This window comes from Theropithecus gelada, chromosome 7b (assembly GCF_003255815.1).
Source record: "Theropithecus gelada isolate Dixy chromosome 7b, Tgel_1.0, whole genome shotgun sequence".
NCBI lineage: Eukaryota > Metazoa > Chordata > Mammalia > Primates > Cercopithecidae > Theropithecus > Theropithecus gelada.
Genome location: NC_037675.1, coordinates 57,917,977 through 57,936,432, shown reverse-complemented (window position 1 = coordinate 57,936,432; position 18,456 = coordinate 57,917,977). Strand labels below are relative to the sequence as shown.

The following is an 18,456-nucleotide window of genomic DNA, read 5'->3' as shown; positions in this document are numbered from 1 at the left end:
ACAAAAAAAAAGAGGTGGGCGCGGTGGCTCAAGCCGGTAATCCCAGCACTTTGGGACACCGAGACGGGCGGATCACGAGGTCAGGAGATCGAAATCATCCTGGCTAATATGGTGAAACTCCGTCTCTACTAAAAACTACGAAAAACTAGCCGGGCGAGGTGGCGGGCGCCTGTAGTCCCAGCTACTCGGGAGGCTGAGGCAGGAGAATGGCGTAAACCCGGGAGGCGGAGCTTGCAGTGAGCAGAGATCGCGCCACTGCACTCCAGCCTGGGTGACAGAGGGAGACTCCGTCTCAAAAAAAAAAAAGAAACAATAATTGGTTAGAAATCAGTTGAACTATTCCAGCAAAAATGATTTACATGTTAATAAATTAATAACCTTTTTATACATCCATGATAGACTTTCCTTAAGCTCTTTATGGGCACTTTGATTAAAATTCATTACAACCTGTTCATCTATAATTTCACAATTATGTATGAATTATATAAATTTCAAATCTAGAATGGTCTTCAGACAATATTTTTATGGAATAACCAAAATAAGTAAAGCAGAATATAAATGTAAAGTATCAAACTAAGTCAAAATAATTAATATTTTTCCTTTTTATTATTCTATTTTATTATGAAACATCTCCTACATACAAAAAACATATATAATACATCTTTAAGGGTCAAAGAGCTTTTTAAAAATCTACAGATCCATCATTCAAGAAACAAAACCTAATCAAGATCATAAGGTATCTCACAAAGCCCTCAAAGACTTTTTTTCCCTTATCCCACAGCAGTAACTACTACCTTGAATTTGGTGTTAATTATTTCCCTATTTTTTATAAATACATAGTTCTACTACTTTTGTGTGTACCCTTGAACAATAGATTGTTTAGTTTTTGCATGGTTTAGAGTTCTGTATAAGTGGTATTATATACTACATACTCTTCTGAGACTTGCCTTCTTAAGTAGGACACAAAAGGACAAACCAAGAAAGAAAAACCTGATATAACTGTCTATATGAAAATAAAAAATCTTCTGCTTATCCTTTCATTTTTCAGATTATCTTTACTGCGACTATATTTAGTGTGTTCCCTTAATATGTCTTAGGAAAAGCAAGGCCTTTTCAACTTCTTTGGAGCACACTGTTTCCATTTAGTGAACTCATATCTTATGAGGCATTTACAGATATGTCTTGAGTTTTAAAAACTAGATACTAACATAAACACTGTTCATGAAATATGTAAAAAAATAAATAATAAGAAGTGGTTTGGTCAAAGAAAATTTTTTAAATGGAGGATTTTTTTTTTGCCTTCGATCTTTTCCAAATAGTTTTATTCACAGATCAATTGCCCATAGTGACTCACTGCTAACAAGACTGAAATTCTTCAACTGTAGGTGGAAGACTTTTTAATGATTGCTATCCTAAAAAGTATATTCAGGATATACAACTACATGATGTTAAATTAAGTGATTCCAACTTTTCTCTAACATATATCAAAGGCCCTATTCCAAGGGGCAAGTTTGTTACATAAATAACCAAAATAAAAATCTGATCCACTGTCACTGATAAATATTGTTTTTTTAATCAAGGCCCAGGTAGAACACTGAAGTTTTACCAGGCTGAAGGTTCCATATTCTTCCCTGAGAAAATGTGTCAAAAATCCTTGCAGCGTTGTCTGGTCTCCCCAGGTCCACCGGGCGTGATTAAGGTAAGATGAGATGGGAAGGTGGATATAGGGCAGCAAACCAGCAGAGAAGTACAGGCTCAACTTCAACAAAGAGCCCAGGGAGAGTTCCTGCATCAGAGCACATCGGGTGGTAAAACAATGTTTATTTTAGTAGATTCATCCTGGAACTTCAAGAACATATCAAGGAAAACACCAAATATGTTTACTCAGAGCTGATCTCCCAATTTATATTAAGTCACCACAGAATACTATGTTAAACCTTCTGATTACTATGGATTACTAGAAAATTGCATCAGCCTGAACTCCTCTGCATGGCAGGTGAAAGCTGAGTGAAGCAAACAATATTAGCAAAGGCTCATGAGTATCATGTTTACTGCATCACTTACATTTAAAACCATGTCATGACAAGCAGCATTGCACAGCTAAGATAACCTGCTTGGAAGTGATTATGTGTTGTTTGGCTGATTTTGAATATGCCCAAAATACAATTCTAAGACCAATTCACTTTATCATCATCATTAGGAGTAGACTTCAACTATATCTATTATTATGATTATACGTTGACAATTCTTTCAACAAGGGTTTTGAACATTTCAATGTTGGTATAAATGCAACTAGCTTTTATATAAACTCCAAGCTCATTCAAATGCTTTTTTTCCCCCCTCAATTTACAATTAATTTCCCCTAATTAAAGAAAATTAGTTGTTATAAAAATGCTGCTTCATATACCTTATTTGGGAAAACATATTTCTCATTTGTAAAATACTTTTCTTAAAGGACAATATTGGCAAAGTTTTACAAATATTAAATCCAAAAGAATATGAATTCTGGTATATTCAATCAATTCCTGTGTATCTGAACCAAGATTCAAATACTGCTTACTTTAGTAACTGGGAGAGGTGTTCTCTCCCAAATATCGTATTTGGAAATTGCCAATTTTTCCTTTACAAAAAAGAGAAATTCATATGTGAGAATGAATATAAGAATCAAGGTTCACATTCACCAGAGGTAGAACAAGCAGTTGATTTACATTAGCATTTTCAAATAAACATTCGTAATTGAAAATGAAGTGTTTTATTACAGTACTGATTTCATTTGAGATTTCTATAGCAGTAATGAGATGCAAAAAAATGATGGCATGAAAGGAGTGTAAGAAATAACTAATCTAACAACATGCCTTTGCTATTCTTAAAATTAGTTTTAAAGAAAGTAAATGCTTATTTTTGCACAGTTTCTGCATATTATAAAGTTGAATTTAGATTGGTAAGATGAGTTGCTGCAGAATTTTCCTTTTGTGTGAAAAATAAACAGGGAGACAATTGCATAAGAGCTATTGCAGAGTTGGGGAATAAGTGGTTCCTAATCCTAACTGCACATTAAAATCACCTGGGGAACTTCTTAAAAATACTGATGTCTGGGCCTCACCCCAGATCATTTATATCAGAATTATTTTGGGGTAGAATCAAGTTTTAGCATAAATAAATAAATAAATATATATATATACACACACACCCCCATGTATATATGTACATATAGATACACATACACATATGTACCTACATTACTATATACATAGGTACATTTGTGTATATATACACACAAACAAACACGAACTTTTAAAAAGTTTCTCAGATAAGCAGCCAGGGTTGAAACCAACTGACTCAGGACTTTCTGCTCTGTCTCAAATCACCTCACAGTGAGATCCAACTACCCTGTTACTTCATTGGTAGGCCTTATTTTCTAGCCTCTGCTTTTTAACTAATGGGAAATAAAGAGTCACAGTTCTCACAATTTCATCACTCTCTGTAGCTTACCTCAGTACAGGGAAAACAGGCCCTTAGTACAGGCTCCGAAATTATCAACTCTGAATCCTCCATGTTTTACAGAAACTACATGTCTCTCCTTTCAATCAATTAACGTGAAATACGTGCTGAGAATGCACCCCTCTGATGTCTGTTCAGGTTAGAAGCCTGGCTAAGATGACTGATATTAGAGGGAGATGAATCCATCCACCCCCACTGATTCACAAGAGAAATATTTGGGCTTCTTTCTTGTATTCCACAGAAAAGATTCACTGAGTTATATTTCATACCTCCATTTTTAATCAAGCATTTATATAATAAAAGGCCATATAAAGAACTTACTATATACACTATAAAACCACTGTTAAAGACACTGCTTGTTATGCCGTTTAATAAGCTTTACATAAGGACCTACATGATTGACTTCACAAAATTCAGTGCCAACGAAAAGTTCTTTCCTGTCAACTGCTATGTTTCCCTTTTACTCATTTTATTTTATTTTTTATTTTTATTTTTTGGAGACAGAGTCTTGCTCTGTCACCCAGGCTGGAGTGCGGTGGCACGATATTGGCTCACTGCAACCTCCGCCTCTTGGGTTCAAGCGATTCTCCTGCCTCAGCCTCCCAAGTAACTGGGACTACAGGCACACACTGCTACGCCTGGCTACTTTTTTTTTGTATTTTTAGTAGAGACAGAGTTTCACCATGTTGCCCAGACTGGTCTCGAACTCCTGAGCTCAGGCAATCCACCTGCCTTGGCCTCCCAAAGTGCTAAGATTACAGGCGTGAGCCACCGCACCCAGCCCCTTTTACTTACTTTTTAATCACATCATAAAAATTTTATAACCTCCATATTACCCTTTTTGCTTTACTGTTAAGAAGCTAATGTGTTCAAGCACAGTAAATAAAGCTATCTAAAGCTTTGGTATAATTATTTCCCTATCTCTAGATAATAATTTTATTTGTTTTATATGTTTTCTATTGTAATTCTGATTATAACTGGGTATAATGAACAAATAATAAAAGGATAAGTAAAGCTGAGTTTGTACACAAACAAACAATAAGGTAAAAAGACTCTAGTGCTGGCTTTGTATATAGACTACTTTAACCTCTGGGTACCTAAATCTCTCATTGCCTAATGAAGTAATTTTCCTATGTTGCTTTATATTGCCATTTTAATTAACAATCATTTTTTTTTCTTTCAGAGAAGAAATAACAATAAATCCTTTTTAATTCTAGGGAATCTATTTTGAGAAAACAACACTGTTACCAGAGATTTTATTATTTAGTTCACAATAGCAGTGATGTCTGTTTTGTTGAGAGCTGACTCTTCAGCACCTGGAGCAAACATATGGCACAGGGCAAGGACTCGGCACACAGTTAAATAAATGAAGTATGATGGCACACCACTCTGTGTCTTAGAATGTATAAAATGATAATTAAGAAAATTTTATATTGTTGCTTTAAGTCCTTTCAGCCTACTTTCATCGAGATGCTATTCAGAATCAGTCACAAAATTATGGAACAGGCCAGATGCCACTGCAATCAATACCGCATAATTTTTGTAAATCCTATTTTTTTCAGTCAATATTGTTAGGCCCTAGGGTTATTTATGCTTTACATGAAACCCAAGAAAAATTAAAGTCTGAAATTTTCTCATGATAAAAATGTTATATAAAACCTAAGTAAAATATTGTACATTTTTATTTTTAAAAAACTCAAAAACCTACCTTTTTTTTTAAAAGTTGAAAGAGAATCCAAGGTATTATGCACAAAACATAGAGTATTATTGTGTGCTGGTTACATAAGCTAAGGCCACAGCAGAAAGCACCAATTTTAGCTATCTGAAAATAAATTTTAAAAAATTAAGTAAAAAATTCACCTAACACTCTAAGAACAATAACAAAAAGCCATTTTTATATTAAAACCAAGCATTTGTATCCTAAGTTAGGTTAAAATCAACCTCTAAGATGCAAGCAGTTATACTTTTTTTAAATAATCACTAATATTTGTTACTATTATTTTTGTTAATATTTTCCATGTTCATCAAATAATTGTAGTTTGATCTTAAATAACTGTTTTCAAACCAACTTTTAGAAAATCCTGTATGATAAACAGGTAAGTTGTAATAGTAATAGGGTATTGTGTAATGCTTATTCAATTAAATCTATAATTGAAATTCAGCAATTGTTTTTTCTCCTATTAAGCAAATGAAATATAGCCTGTTTTGTTTAGAAACCTGGTTATCTCTGGGTGGTGTTTTTCAGTTTTTTCAACATGTGTTAGTTTCATAATTGGCAAAGATTCTCTCCTTTGACCAAACTCAAGTCAGGCTCCTCTAAACTCTTCCCAATTAGGTCCTGACTTTTGAGTTTCCATGTTCATCTCTGCATTGTCCAGTTTTAGCATCAATCCTGTCTAGTCAGTTTAGCCAGAACCCTCATCCTCAATATCTGATCAAGTTCTTCACTACCATTCCTTAGGTGATGTCTGATCACCCTGGCTTGCTTTCAGCAAGAATTCAGTCACTTTACCCTGATGTTTCCTCTCAGTAATTTTCCATCCCCTGACTCCCACCCTGCTCCTTGGCTATAAATTCCCACTTTTCCTATTTGGAGTTGAGCCTGATTTCTTTCCCCTACTACAAAACCCCATTGCAGTTGTCCCTATACCTGAACCTGAACAGTGTGCCTTCTCATAAAAAGTCTATTGAATATTTTAACATAATCAGACATTTTTTAAGCCCCAAAAAACCCCTCTAATAGCATCACAGAAAACCACATATAAACCATGATGTTCTTTTGTTTCTACACTCTTTAACAACACAAAGCTGCCTATACTAAGATGCTTTGGCATTTCCCAGTGTATAGACTGTAGGTTCTTAGAAGATAGGGTTCTTTTACATGTCAAGTGATTCTGATGAGTGTTTACCTTAAAATTCATTGTAATTTCTTCTGAACTACTTCATGGTTTACATTTGATACTTTTCTCTTAGTTAAGTAAATTACAAATTCAACATTTTTTGGCAATTAAAGAGCGAGTCAATGTATCCTAATTTAAGGGGGCCAGTCTAGAACTTGGCACTTTCTGATAACATACACAAATAAATGATGGTGAATTAACCAACAAGCCTATCTTTCCCACGGGACACACAGGGGATTTCATAATCCTCTCACTCTCCAAAAAACTTTTAAACTCCGAGGGAAGAAAAGCGCCATGTTTTATAAGGGCTATTGTGGTTCCATCCATAATAAAAAAGACTGAGATCATTTTCTCTCTCAACATGCCAGATTTTCCTGACAGTAATCAGAATAGATAAATGGTATTTAAGCCAACATTAAAAAGAAATACATCTGTCTAAAAATTAAAACAAAAACTGATTTCACTTTGATCAAAATAGGTTACCTTTGATCTCTCCGTAGCAGTTGCTGCTTCCTCAAAATGTACAGTAAGAGCCATAAGCAGCCCCACAAACAGATTGTTTAAGCTAAAAACCTCTGCTGCAATGGACCACTGCCATGTTAGACGAGAAAATGAAAACACCCCCGCAGCAAGGATTCCTCCAGCAGATGAGCCAGAAAGCCTGCAAACACAGATAACATGAAATCTTCTTTCCCAACAAAAAGAACTAACTTTATTTTCCTTTTTGTAAACTGTACCAGCAGAAATTATGACAGTCACCCAGCACTACTCCAACACATTATATGGTTAATACATTACCTCATATAATAATTTCTTTCAACAAATTTTAATTAGGAAGTTCATATGTTAACTTATTAATGAACAAATAAACAAACCTATGGCTAGAATGAGGTTCAGTCTTCAGATGTAACTGCTAGAATTCACGCCAGTTCAGAAAACCTGAAGACATAGTAGCTAGAGAGAGAACAAACCTGTGTCATTTTCTTGCTCTCTCCATGAAGAAGGATGGTCTAGTTAGGACCTAAATGTTTGATTGTAAAAATTAATGAAATGAAAAAAATATTTATTCAGGAAAATGCATTCTCACTTCAGGTACAATGTTTGGACCCAGGTACCTTTTATTTTCATCTCTCAGCATATGCCAAAGAATGTCTTGATCACAATATTTGATGATTTCAATATCTTATATAGTGCAGTTCTTAGTTTGCGAGGGTTTTTTCTTTAGACAAAGTTGAAGTTAAAACTAATTTTTTTCTCTAAAGATGGGAATGTAAATTTCAATAACACCAGAAGAATCAGATGCTACACTTAAAAACAAATTTCTCACCCACAAATGCCAACAAAACCCATACCATTCAAAACAATCAGGAATCTGGATCTCAGTTCAGAGATTTGATTTGAGACTGGTAGTGTGGTTGAATTTACTAATGCATATCAAACCAAAACAAGTTTCTATTTCCTTATAAATCTAAAACTATGAAAATGAAAGTGATTATGAAATGCCTATTTCTAATAGTGTTAGAAAATTCAGCAAGCATTACTGCGTCTAACAATTACCATATTCTATAGCTCCAAATCATCAATTTTCAACTATATTCTTTTTTTTTTTTTTGAGACGGAGTCTCGCTCTGTCGCCCAGGCTGGTGTGCAGTGGCGCGATCTCGGCTCACTGCAAGCTCCGCCTCCCGGGTTTACGCCATTCTCCTGCCTCAGCCTCCGAGTAGCTGGGACTACAGGCGCCCGCCACCTCGCCCGGCTAGTTTTTTGTATTTTTTAGTAGAGACGGGGTTTCACCGTGTTAGCCAGGATGGTCTCGATCTCCTGACCTCGTGATCCACCCGTCTCGGCCTCCCAAAGTGCTGGGATTACAGGCTTGAGCCACCGCGCCCGGCCTAACTATATTCTTTTGTATAAAAAGTTACAGAGTAGTTCTATGGCTTTTAGTCAATCATTATTTTTAAATGATTACATAAAAATCCCAATATCAGTAAACCTCTTTTTTCTTTGAGTTTCTGTTTGCAATTTATTTCTGTTTTCTTTCTCTTATAAAAATCAGCAGTTTCCCATTTCTTTCAGTTTCCCAGTCTTCCAGTGATCCTGATTCAACATATTATTTCTTCCTTCCAAATTACTTTCCTGTGTACTCATTCCTTTCTATTTGTATTTTTACTGCCTTACACTTAATTAAGAATTCCCTAATTTGTCTTCTGGTTTTCAATCTATTCTGCAATAATAACATCATATCAAGTTTCCTAAAACATATTCTTTATGACTACCCAGCCCAAAAACTTAAGGACTCTCCACTGCTTGAGGGATAAGTTCTAAATCAGACTGCCTGGAATCCAGGCTTCCAATAAACTAGCTCCCACTCACTCACTAATGATCAACATTATTCTCTCCACCCATTAGTCAGGCTCATCAAAACTTCCTAATAAGACATGCCTATGCCTAGTACTATACTTTTGCTCATTCTGTACCCCTGAATCTAATGTCCTCCCTGCTCCTTTCTATTTATTTAAATCCTACTTCTTTCTCAAATGTTTCTTCAATTCCTAGGTTTCAGCCCATTCTGCACATCTATAGTATTTGTCGTAACAATTACTTTAACACTGGTTTTGAAATGTGAATTGGAGTTAAATTTCATTTATGTTGGAAGTATCTAGCCCCAAACACACAAAGGAAACTTAGTGAACAAGAGAACAAGTTAAAGTATTTCTAACATTTTTAAAGGAACTTCTATGTTTCATATGTCAATATTATTTGGGAAAGTCAGCATAAGATACAAGATTCCTTCCTCAACTTAAAACCGAAATTAGCATCCTTGGAGAAATGGCTGATACTAGAGCTGGAGTAGCTCTAGCACAAAATTAGTCTGAAACATCTTGTGCCGGAAAGTCAAGAAGTGCTCAAAGAATGATGGGGGCATGACAGAAGGACACAGGAGCCAGCTTAAAGAGGCTCCCACTGGCCAAATCTGGGATAATGTAAGCATCAAAAATAATTATAGTAATTGCTTATAAATCACTTAATACCTAAGAATCTATGAATTTAGTGATGTAAATAACAAAGTGAGAAGGACATCATTGGCCTTTCTGTAGAAAGCCAACTAATAATTATAGAACAAATGATGGAATTAGAAACCACCATTTCGCAGCCATCTTAATAATAATCAATAAATACCAAAACTAGTGGGTAAAAATTTTAGAGTAGCAGAATATGTACAGTCTCAAGGTACCGCCCTATAAATAGATGAATTACCAAGGGAAAAATGGTAACTTTACAGTGGTGAAAACTGTCAGACACAATCTTAACCACGTGACCAAAATTAACAGCATTAGTAATAGGACAAACATCATATGCTTCCCAATCTATTCCAGTGAAAAGAATACAGCATCATTTCTACAGCATTCCTGCAGAAATGTGTTACCTGAAGCGAAGCGGAATAAAATCCTGATATAAATGAATCCTCAGGAAGAAAACTCAACATTCACTAATCTACAATGACTTTTAACACATATTCTTACACTCAGAAAGGCATCCTAGGCTGGGCGCAGTGGCTCACGCCTGTAATCCCAGCACTCTGGGAGGCCAAGGCAGGCGGATCACGAGGGCAGGAGATCAAGACATGGAGACCATCCTGGCTAACATGGTGAAACCCCGTCTCTACTAAAAATACAAAAAAATTAGCCGGGCGTGGTGGCGGGCACCTGTAGTCCCACCTACTTGGGAGGCTGAGGTGGGATTAGAATTATGAACTACATTAACTGTCTTTTCAAATATTTCATAAGGTTTTAAAAACTGAAGAATATAAGGTAAAAATTTTGACTTTAATGATGACATTTATCTAGTTACCTTAGATTGTTACACAAAGTTAGGTACATGAGTATTTTACTGAAGACTAATCCCGTATCAGCAAGGTCTATAATCTGAATTCTCTCTCTCCGTCTCTCCACTAAGGTCAAGATGGTTTTGCAATAAATAATCCATGTACTCTTTCACCTGATTTTCCTTGGCATTAGAGAAATAATTTGTGAGACCGCTGAGTCGAATAGTAGAAGACAAGGTAACTGATTATGAAATCAGTAATGGGAATCAAATCTAAAATCTCAACCTTTTTAGCATCGGATAAACTTGCTCGGAAATCAAACTAAGTCTACAGGAATTTGCCTTGTAGTCCTAATGTATGGCACACAAAAGCGTAGTGGATCTTTCAATTTGTTTGTTTCCCAACAGCAGCATATGAGGGTCTGATGTTTCCACATCCTAGTGGGCACTTACTATCTAGTTTAAATCTAGCCACCCTAGTCAGTGTGAAGTGGCATCTCACTGAAGTTTGGATTTGCATTTTCCTAATGGCTAATGCGGCTGAGCATCTTTTTCTGTGTTATTGGCCATTTGTGTATCTCCCTTAAAGAAATGTCTATTCAGATCCTTTGCTCATTGCTTAAATTGGATTGTCTTTTTATTATTGAATTGTAGAGTCCTTCCCAACTTCCTTTTACTATGTTTCTTTTCAGCTAACCACAGCCAGAGTCACCTGCTTGCAACCAAGAACCCTGACTGAAACACACTATCTTCTCTCTTTAGTATACTTCCCATTATTTTTTCAAGGAAAAGTGTGAAGAAATTCTGAAAATAAAATGCTCCTGTTCTCCTAGTCTTGTGCAAAACAGAAGAGAGGAAGCATGCCTCTAAGAGCAGAAAGTCATGTGTACATCCATATATAGGATATATAGAAAGTGAAATGTTTTGGAGGACCCAGTATTCATGTTTTCGTACAATAATCTATATGGGGTAAGCCTGTATGAATTTCTTTGATTTCAATAGGATTTTATAAGTTAAACTCTGAATGCTCCTTAAAATGCACATATTTCAACACACTGCCTTTAAATGTTTACTTTATGACAGTTAATATGTAGGCTATTTACTGCTTATTTAAATGTTGACCAAATTATCTACTGCATCTGACTAATCATCATCTCTTTTCATTTTGGAAGAAAAATTATCCAAATAATTTGTAAGACCCAATGACTTTGGATTTTTCCAAAGAGGACGATAGACAATTTAGACAATAGATTCTAACATTCTCTAAAAAACTTGAGATGCTTGAACTACCATTTTGTATGGGTTTATGTTGTATTTAGTCCAAGTAACACATACATGTTTAATTGATTCTGTTTCCAAAGATAGGTTCAGCTAAGTCTTCCAAATCAGGAGTTTTTTTGTTTGTTTTTGTTTTTCCTTCACACCTTATCCAGTTATGCAGCAACGAAAACAGACTGAAGATCATGAGCCAGTTTATCAGAGCTATATATATAATAAGATTCCTCTGTTAATACAAAAAAAATTTTTAATTTTACTTTATGCTAAGACTCAGAATCAATCAACTGTTACTTGCCATGTAACATACACAAACTAGTAGATTAAGAGGTTGAAATAACTTGAAACATCTGTTATGGAAAAATTCCACAGCTCAAGAGGGATACAATAAGGCTTTGTAGGTAGCAATTAATGCTCAGCTGAGTTTGAAGACTACAGCGACTGTGGAGATGGAGCAGCAGCGTCAGTACACAGGGCTATGGATAGGTCTGCAGGAGTCTGAGCCAGGCTTTATTATGATAATAAAATAAAATATTATTTTATCCTAGAGAAGCTGGATGGAGCCATCCTTTGGGGCTTTACTAGGTCAGAGGGACAGAAGGGCAAAAGGACAGGACAAGAAGGAGAGTTAAAGTAATGAATCATGGGGCCTAGACTGAATAGAAAAGGAAGTAAAGAGACAGTGTGAGCCATCAATGAAATGAGTGAAATGAAAGCTAACGTCATACCAGGGAGTAAAAAGTGGGTTGGAGAAGGGAACATCAAATTGTTAGTGGATGGAACAGGCCAGTTATACAAGATTAGACTCTACTGTTGAAAGCAGCCAATGATGGAACAGAGTTTTAGAAAGCTATTCTCAAAATACTAAGATTTTCAATAAACTAAGTATTTGTCCTGAAAGTCTGCCAGTGGTTGGTACATGTGCACTAGTAAGTCTGCAGGCTGAGAGCAACGTAGAAATAAGGTCTGTGGCCCACTGCCATGGCTTCACAGACATGCTACTAAGGAGCTGTGACCCCCACGTCAGGACACAGCAAGTCATGTCTGTGATTTGTGCTCACACATCAAAGGATGATGCCAGTAGTGATAAGGATGATGATTTTCTGAAGACTTTGCAAGTCCTCAGTTAATTCACTGATTCTGTAAGAAGACAGTCTCATTATATTGCTCAAGTCATATTTCCTATGCATTATCTGAGCATGCTTCATTTAACCTTAGTGAGACAAAGATAAATGACTACAAAGCAGGTTGGCATCAGGGATGATTTCATGAAGACACAATTCAGGGTAAGGGCTAGGCTCAGTATCAGCCTCACATGTCCACATCTGCAGCCTCTACCTCTCTTCTCACTGTAGCCCTCTATTGAAATTGCTCTTGCTGAGGTCCCCAGTGACAACAGGCTTTCTGGACCTCTCTGCTGTGTTGATCCCTGTTGATGACCACTCCTCTCGACACACTTTACTGAGTTGATGTCTGGGACTGCATATCCCCCTGGTTTTCCTTTTATGGCTCTGGATCTTCCGTGTGTGTGTGTGTGTGTGTGTGTGTGTGTGTGTGTGTGTGTTTTCTGAATGTCTCCTCTTTTTCCATTAATTTCTTTAAAGCTGGTTATTTCCCCAGATTTCATTCTCAGACAACTGCTTTTCTCACTCTACACACTCTGGCTAGCTAGAGTAACTTTATCCACTATCTTGATTTCAACTGCTAACCACAAACTGAAAAAAAAACAGATCTGTTCCCAGCACTGCACTCTCCTGTACTGTTGGACTTAAATATCTCCAACCAACTATGGTACACCCCAATGCCAGTCCAACTCTGGATGCCCCATAGAACCTCAGTGTCAACATGTACAAAACTAATTTCTCATTCTCTTTTCTAAAAACGATTTCCTACTCCTGTATTCTCTGTCTTAGTGACTTTCATTATCTACCTAGTTATTTAAGTTAAGATACCTGGTAGTGATCATCAAAGCTTCTTTTCCCCCTCTCTCTCTCTGTCAAAAATAACACATCCTGCCAATTTCATTTCATAATAATTTTTAAAGCTCATCTAACCTCCATCCATACCACCACCATCCCATGTTAGCTATTATCATCACCTCAGACTCAAACCAATCCAACAACGTGGTAAGCCACCTCCAGGCCTATGCCCGCCACTGCCAACAGAGTAAGAGATTCAAAACATATCTGACCTCACACCTTTCTGACTCCAACCCTTTAATGACCTCTCCTTTAATGAGAAAACATAATATAAGCCCCTCATCATGACATAAAAAAACCTTTCATGATCTGGTCTTTTAACGTAACACATCAAACTTTATGTTTCAGCAACACTAAATGACTTGCAAGTCCCTATACTCAAAAGCTGTTTCTCCACTTCGGGGTTACTTTGCAAATGAGGTTCTCTATACAGGCTGAGGATCCCTATCTGAAATGCCTGGGACCAGAAGTCTTTCAAATTTTGGATTTTTTCAGATTTTGGAGTATCTGAAGAACACGTATCAGTGAAACATTTCTAATCAGAAAATCTGAAATCCAATATGCTCCAATGAGCACTTCCTTTGGGCATCATGTCAGTATTCAAAAAGTTTCAGATTTTGGAACATCCTGGATTTCGGATTTTTTGATTAGGGATGCTTAACTTGTATGTGGAACACTGTTTTGCCTTCACTTCGCTAACTCCCATGTAACTATTTACAACTCAGTATAAGCATCGTCTTTGGCAAGTATTCCCTGAAACATTTTCTCTAAGACTAGGATACCTGCCCCTTCTCTAGGTTCTCATCCAATTAAACGCAATAAATAGGTATGAAATAGATTTTTATGTATTAAAAAAATGACTCTGAGGAATATAAATTTTTAACTGTAACCTAATCAAAACACTATAAAGAAATCAGATTTGAATAACTTAAAATCCTCTATATAATATATTACAAAGTCAAAAAATTATTTTTGGACTATTGATAATGTTGGATAATCTGTCAGCATATTGATATACTTTTTAATTAAAAATATATCTCAATATATATGTGTGTGTGTATATATATATGCACACACTCACATATATGTGTGTCCCTAGAAAAACTATTTGATTTTTTGAAAAACTGTTTCCCATATATATATTATTTTAGACATACTTTATTTGTAGTTTTTAATGCTCTCCAAGTAGCAATGGTTTCTAATGAACTCAGTGTAACTCCAAACATTTTCAAATAATGTTGGATAAAATTACTTACGCCATTATTTGGAAAGAAATATTTTAAGACAAAAGATGTTTCGGTCTTGGGGTAAATTTTAAGAGTCATGTCCTTTATTATTATATAAACGATGTCTTGGTAACAAATGCTATTAAGGGAAAAGTTAAAGAATTCATTTTAAACTTGTTACATTGATTCTTGTTTTCTTAAATAAAATGATGTTTGTATGGACAGATTTTCCAGAAACTAAGGAATACTATTTTATCACGCTGTACTTTAATTCAAGTGTTTAAATATTCGTTTGGCAAGGGTATAGAAGTAATAATTTATTTTTAAAAACTTTCTATTTTCATATTACTTTCTTCCTTGTCTATAAAATAAATATTTCAAAGAGAATAATAAAATATAGACTGGGCGTGGTGGCTCATCCCTGTAATCCCAGCACTGCAAGGCCAAGGCAGAGAATCGCTTGTGCTTGGGGGTTCATAACCAGCCTGGGCAACATACTGAGATTTCATCTCTACTAAAAAATTTTAAAAAATAAAAATTAGCTGGGCATGGTGGCACATGCCTGTAGTCCCAGCTATGTGGGAGGCTGAAGCGGGAGGATGGCTTGAGCCCAGGAGGTTGAAGCTGCAGTGAGCTATCATAGCACCACTGTACTCTGGCCTGGGTTACCGGCCTGACTCCAAAAAATAAAATAAGATAAAATATAGGTTCACAGTTACTCATATTGCCTTTCACATACTGATTTGTAGAGACAGTTCCTCAATTTTCTCAAACTTTTGTGAAATTTCAAACAAACACATCAAATTTCCCATTTTATATTTTATTGAGCCAAACAACAATGAACCATCCAAATCAATAAGGCACTACATATTGGAGCTAGGAAAAAAAAGTTAAATGTGCAGAAGGCTTTCTTACCTGTGCAGAAATTCAAATGAGGTTGTGATGCTACAAAAATCATAACAAATATATCTGAAGGCATATCTAGTCTCACACTTGCTAAGAGAGATTACTGAGAAGCACTTTTATCATCTGTTTATTATGAGTTTAAAAGAAAGTCATTTTCCTATGAATTTACAGAATTCCTAGAGCTTCTAATTAATCCACTATCCTTTTGGATCGCTGGGGCCTTTATTATCTTATGATCGTGGCCAATCATCATCCCTGTCAATGAAGGGAACCTGTGAGTGAGTGAGCAGACAAGTTAGTTGCAATCTCTTTTTGGGAATAATTCTAATCAGGAGACATACTCTATAAAAAAATTTTCCCCTGGAAAGGCTACAACATATATTTAAAATTTTTTTGGCAGAGGTAAATTATATAAGTAGAGTAAAACATTATTCATAAATCTTTTGCATACAATACTATTAAATGAATTGGTAGTCCAAATTTCTGACTTAAGTAATCTATTAAAAATAAATGGAAGGAATGTCCAATCTGACATTATTTAAATAGGAGATTTAAATGAAATTGTTAATCTGAGCTCACAAAATAAGCTATCTTGTGTAATCCATAAAGTCTAAAGTGTAGATGAACTATAAATAAAACTACACCCAAAATAAGACAGACAAACAATTGTCATCTACCCATAGAGTAAGTCTGATGATTTTTTTCAAATAAAAATGACATAATCAAAAACATGATTGTGTTTTAACTTGGCAATCCAGGATACCTATTTTCAATTTCCATTTTATTCTTTTGAACAAATATGCTTATTATTTTTAAAGAGTAACTAAGGAGTTAATAACATGCTAAAGTAGAATCTTAAAATTAGCCCATTAAAGTGAAAAGACATTTTTTTCCACTGAAATTGATTATTAATTCAACCAAAGTAAAAGCAAAAGAGAAATTCAAATGAGGTTGTGAATAAATGAGAACTCTTTTCACCAGAACTCACAGATACATGACTAATAGTTTAAACTATTTTCTATTTTAACTTAAGAACACTTTATGATGAATTAGATATGAGAAAAAATGTTTTCCATTCTCAATCTAATTCTCACAGAGCCCCAATAGAGCAAGGTCAAATGAGGGATCCCTTCAAATGAAATACATATTTTTATCATCTAACCTGACTTATAGAAAGATAAAAATCATATTAGGTCATATGAGGAAAAGATCACAATCTTCAAACACTACCACTATGACAATTTTAATAACACAACCCTTGTATTATAACAGATACTCACCTGTCAATATCAATAATCAAAATCAAGTTTGTACACTGTTAGAGAAGTAAACTTAATTCTAAGATCTCATAATAATGGGGGAAAGCACTGATATAGATTATTCAAAATATCAAATCCAAAAGTCACTGAAGTACATTTTGTTTTATATAAATAATTTTATACTTCATATAAAAAATATGCTTTACAGTATATTTGAAGTAGATAAATCTTCCTGATTGCTTTTTACTTAGGTTAACAATAAAACCACGTAGTTTATATTCCAGGAGAGCACAGTGTTTAGTCAACAAAAAAAGACACACCAAGAGTATGATAGATAGTATGGGTAGGGCAGTCAAGTGTTTAAAATCTCACCCAGATCATGCAAATGACAGAAATTCTCCACTGGAGTAAGGATGATGTGATGCTATTAAGCATCAAATGTGAGCATCAGAATTCTCTGCTTAAAACACAACTGTCTTCTTTTTTTGGTCCACGAAATTCATGAGACCTAGATAAAATTCCTAAGAAATGTACTGATTGTGTAGCAGTTTTCTCACTGATGGAATACTATTCATCTGTTGACACAATGGATAAATCACGAGGTTACAATTTACACCATTGACACAGGTCTGCTATTGATAAGGTATATTTTTCTTTCCGCTACACAGTATTTGATTTTCATGTGTAGTCACATGTTTGTATAACCCTTAATCAAAAGGCAAATAACAGAAACCTGAAATTCTTTCCGAACACACATTTGACATGCCTCATAAAATTCATGAATGTATTTGTCTTCAGTGTTACTTGTATGCAAAGAACCCAACACGGAAGGTACACTGCACTACGTCTATACTGAGTGTACTGAGAATTCCTACTTGAAATGGAATTTGACTGGGCAGGCCACAGTGCAGCATCTGAACGTTATTGTTTAATAAATTACTATTAGTATCAATTCACAGTGACAACTAAAATAGTGCAGCTGACTACAGGGAAGAAGTATGGTAAAGGAGGATAAAAATGAACGGCAAATCTACCACCCTTATCCTTCCACGTTCTTATCTTTCTGGGTCCGGTTCACGAAAATGATATAGAAGTTCCCTTTAGGCTCACTCACATAATCAACACCATGTATTTCTCTCTCCAGTCTACCTGGAGAATGGTCAAACTAGGGAGCTAAGTTACTGAAAATCTAAGTCCTGCTAAGCCTCCTTCCTTTGGTGGCAGCTCACTCAACAGTCTTTCGACAAATATGTTCTGGGTATCTAATATGTGCTAGGTGCTCTGTGGGAAAATTATAATGAGGCCACTGAGAGAGCAGAATATAAATCTTCTCATTGTCAAGTTTACACCTAAGAACATAAATCAATAATTTAGGACATGATATAAAAGGTACATCTGAGAAGTCATCACCACTGAACCTAAAAAAATTTAAAATATTTCCATCTTTAATGAATTTGCAAATAAGTCCTTTCTTCCACATTTTAGAAAAATTTACTGTCATTCCAGATAAAATCTTACTAAGGTTAGTTCTACTTCATGAGGTTTGATCAAAAGGAGAACTGTTTTACTCAGAATTTTCAGCTAT

General features: G+C 35.3%; 1 protein-coding gene across 1 annotated transcript in view; it reads right to left on the bottom strand.

Moving 5' to 3' along the window:
- The window catches only part of TMEM260 (transmembrane protein 260), a 63,724-nt gene that overhangs the window by 33,029 nt on the left and 12,239 nt on the right, over positions 1 to 18,456 (bottom strand). The window contains exons 4-6 of the mRNA XM_025392542.1: positions 6,885 to 7,062; positions 5,210 to 5,323; positions 1,607 to 1,786 (exon numbers count right to left, since the gene is read on the bottom strand). Coding sequence (XP_025248327.1) covers positions 1,607 to 1,786; positions 5,210 to 5,323; positions 6,885 to 7,062 — 472 coding nt within the window. The remainder of the gene's footprint in view (positions 1 to 1,606; positions 1,787 to 5,209; positions 5,324 to 6,884; positions 7,063 to 18,456) is intronic.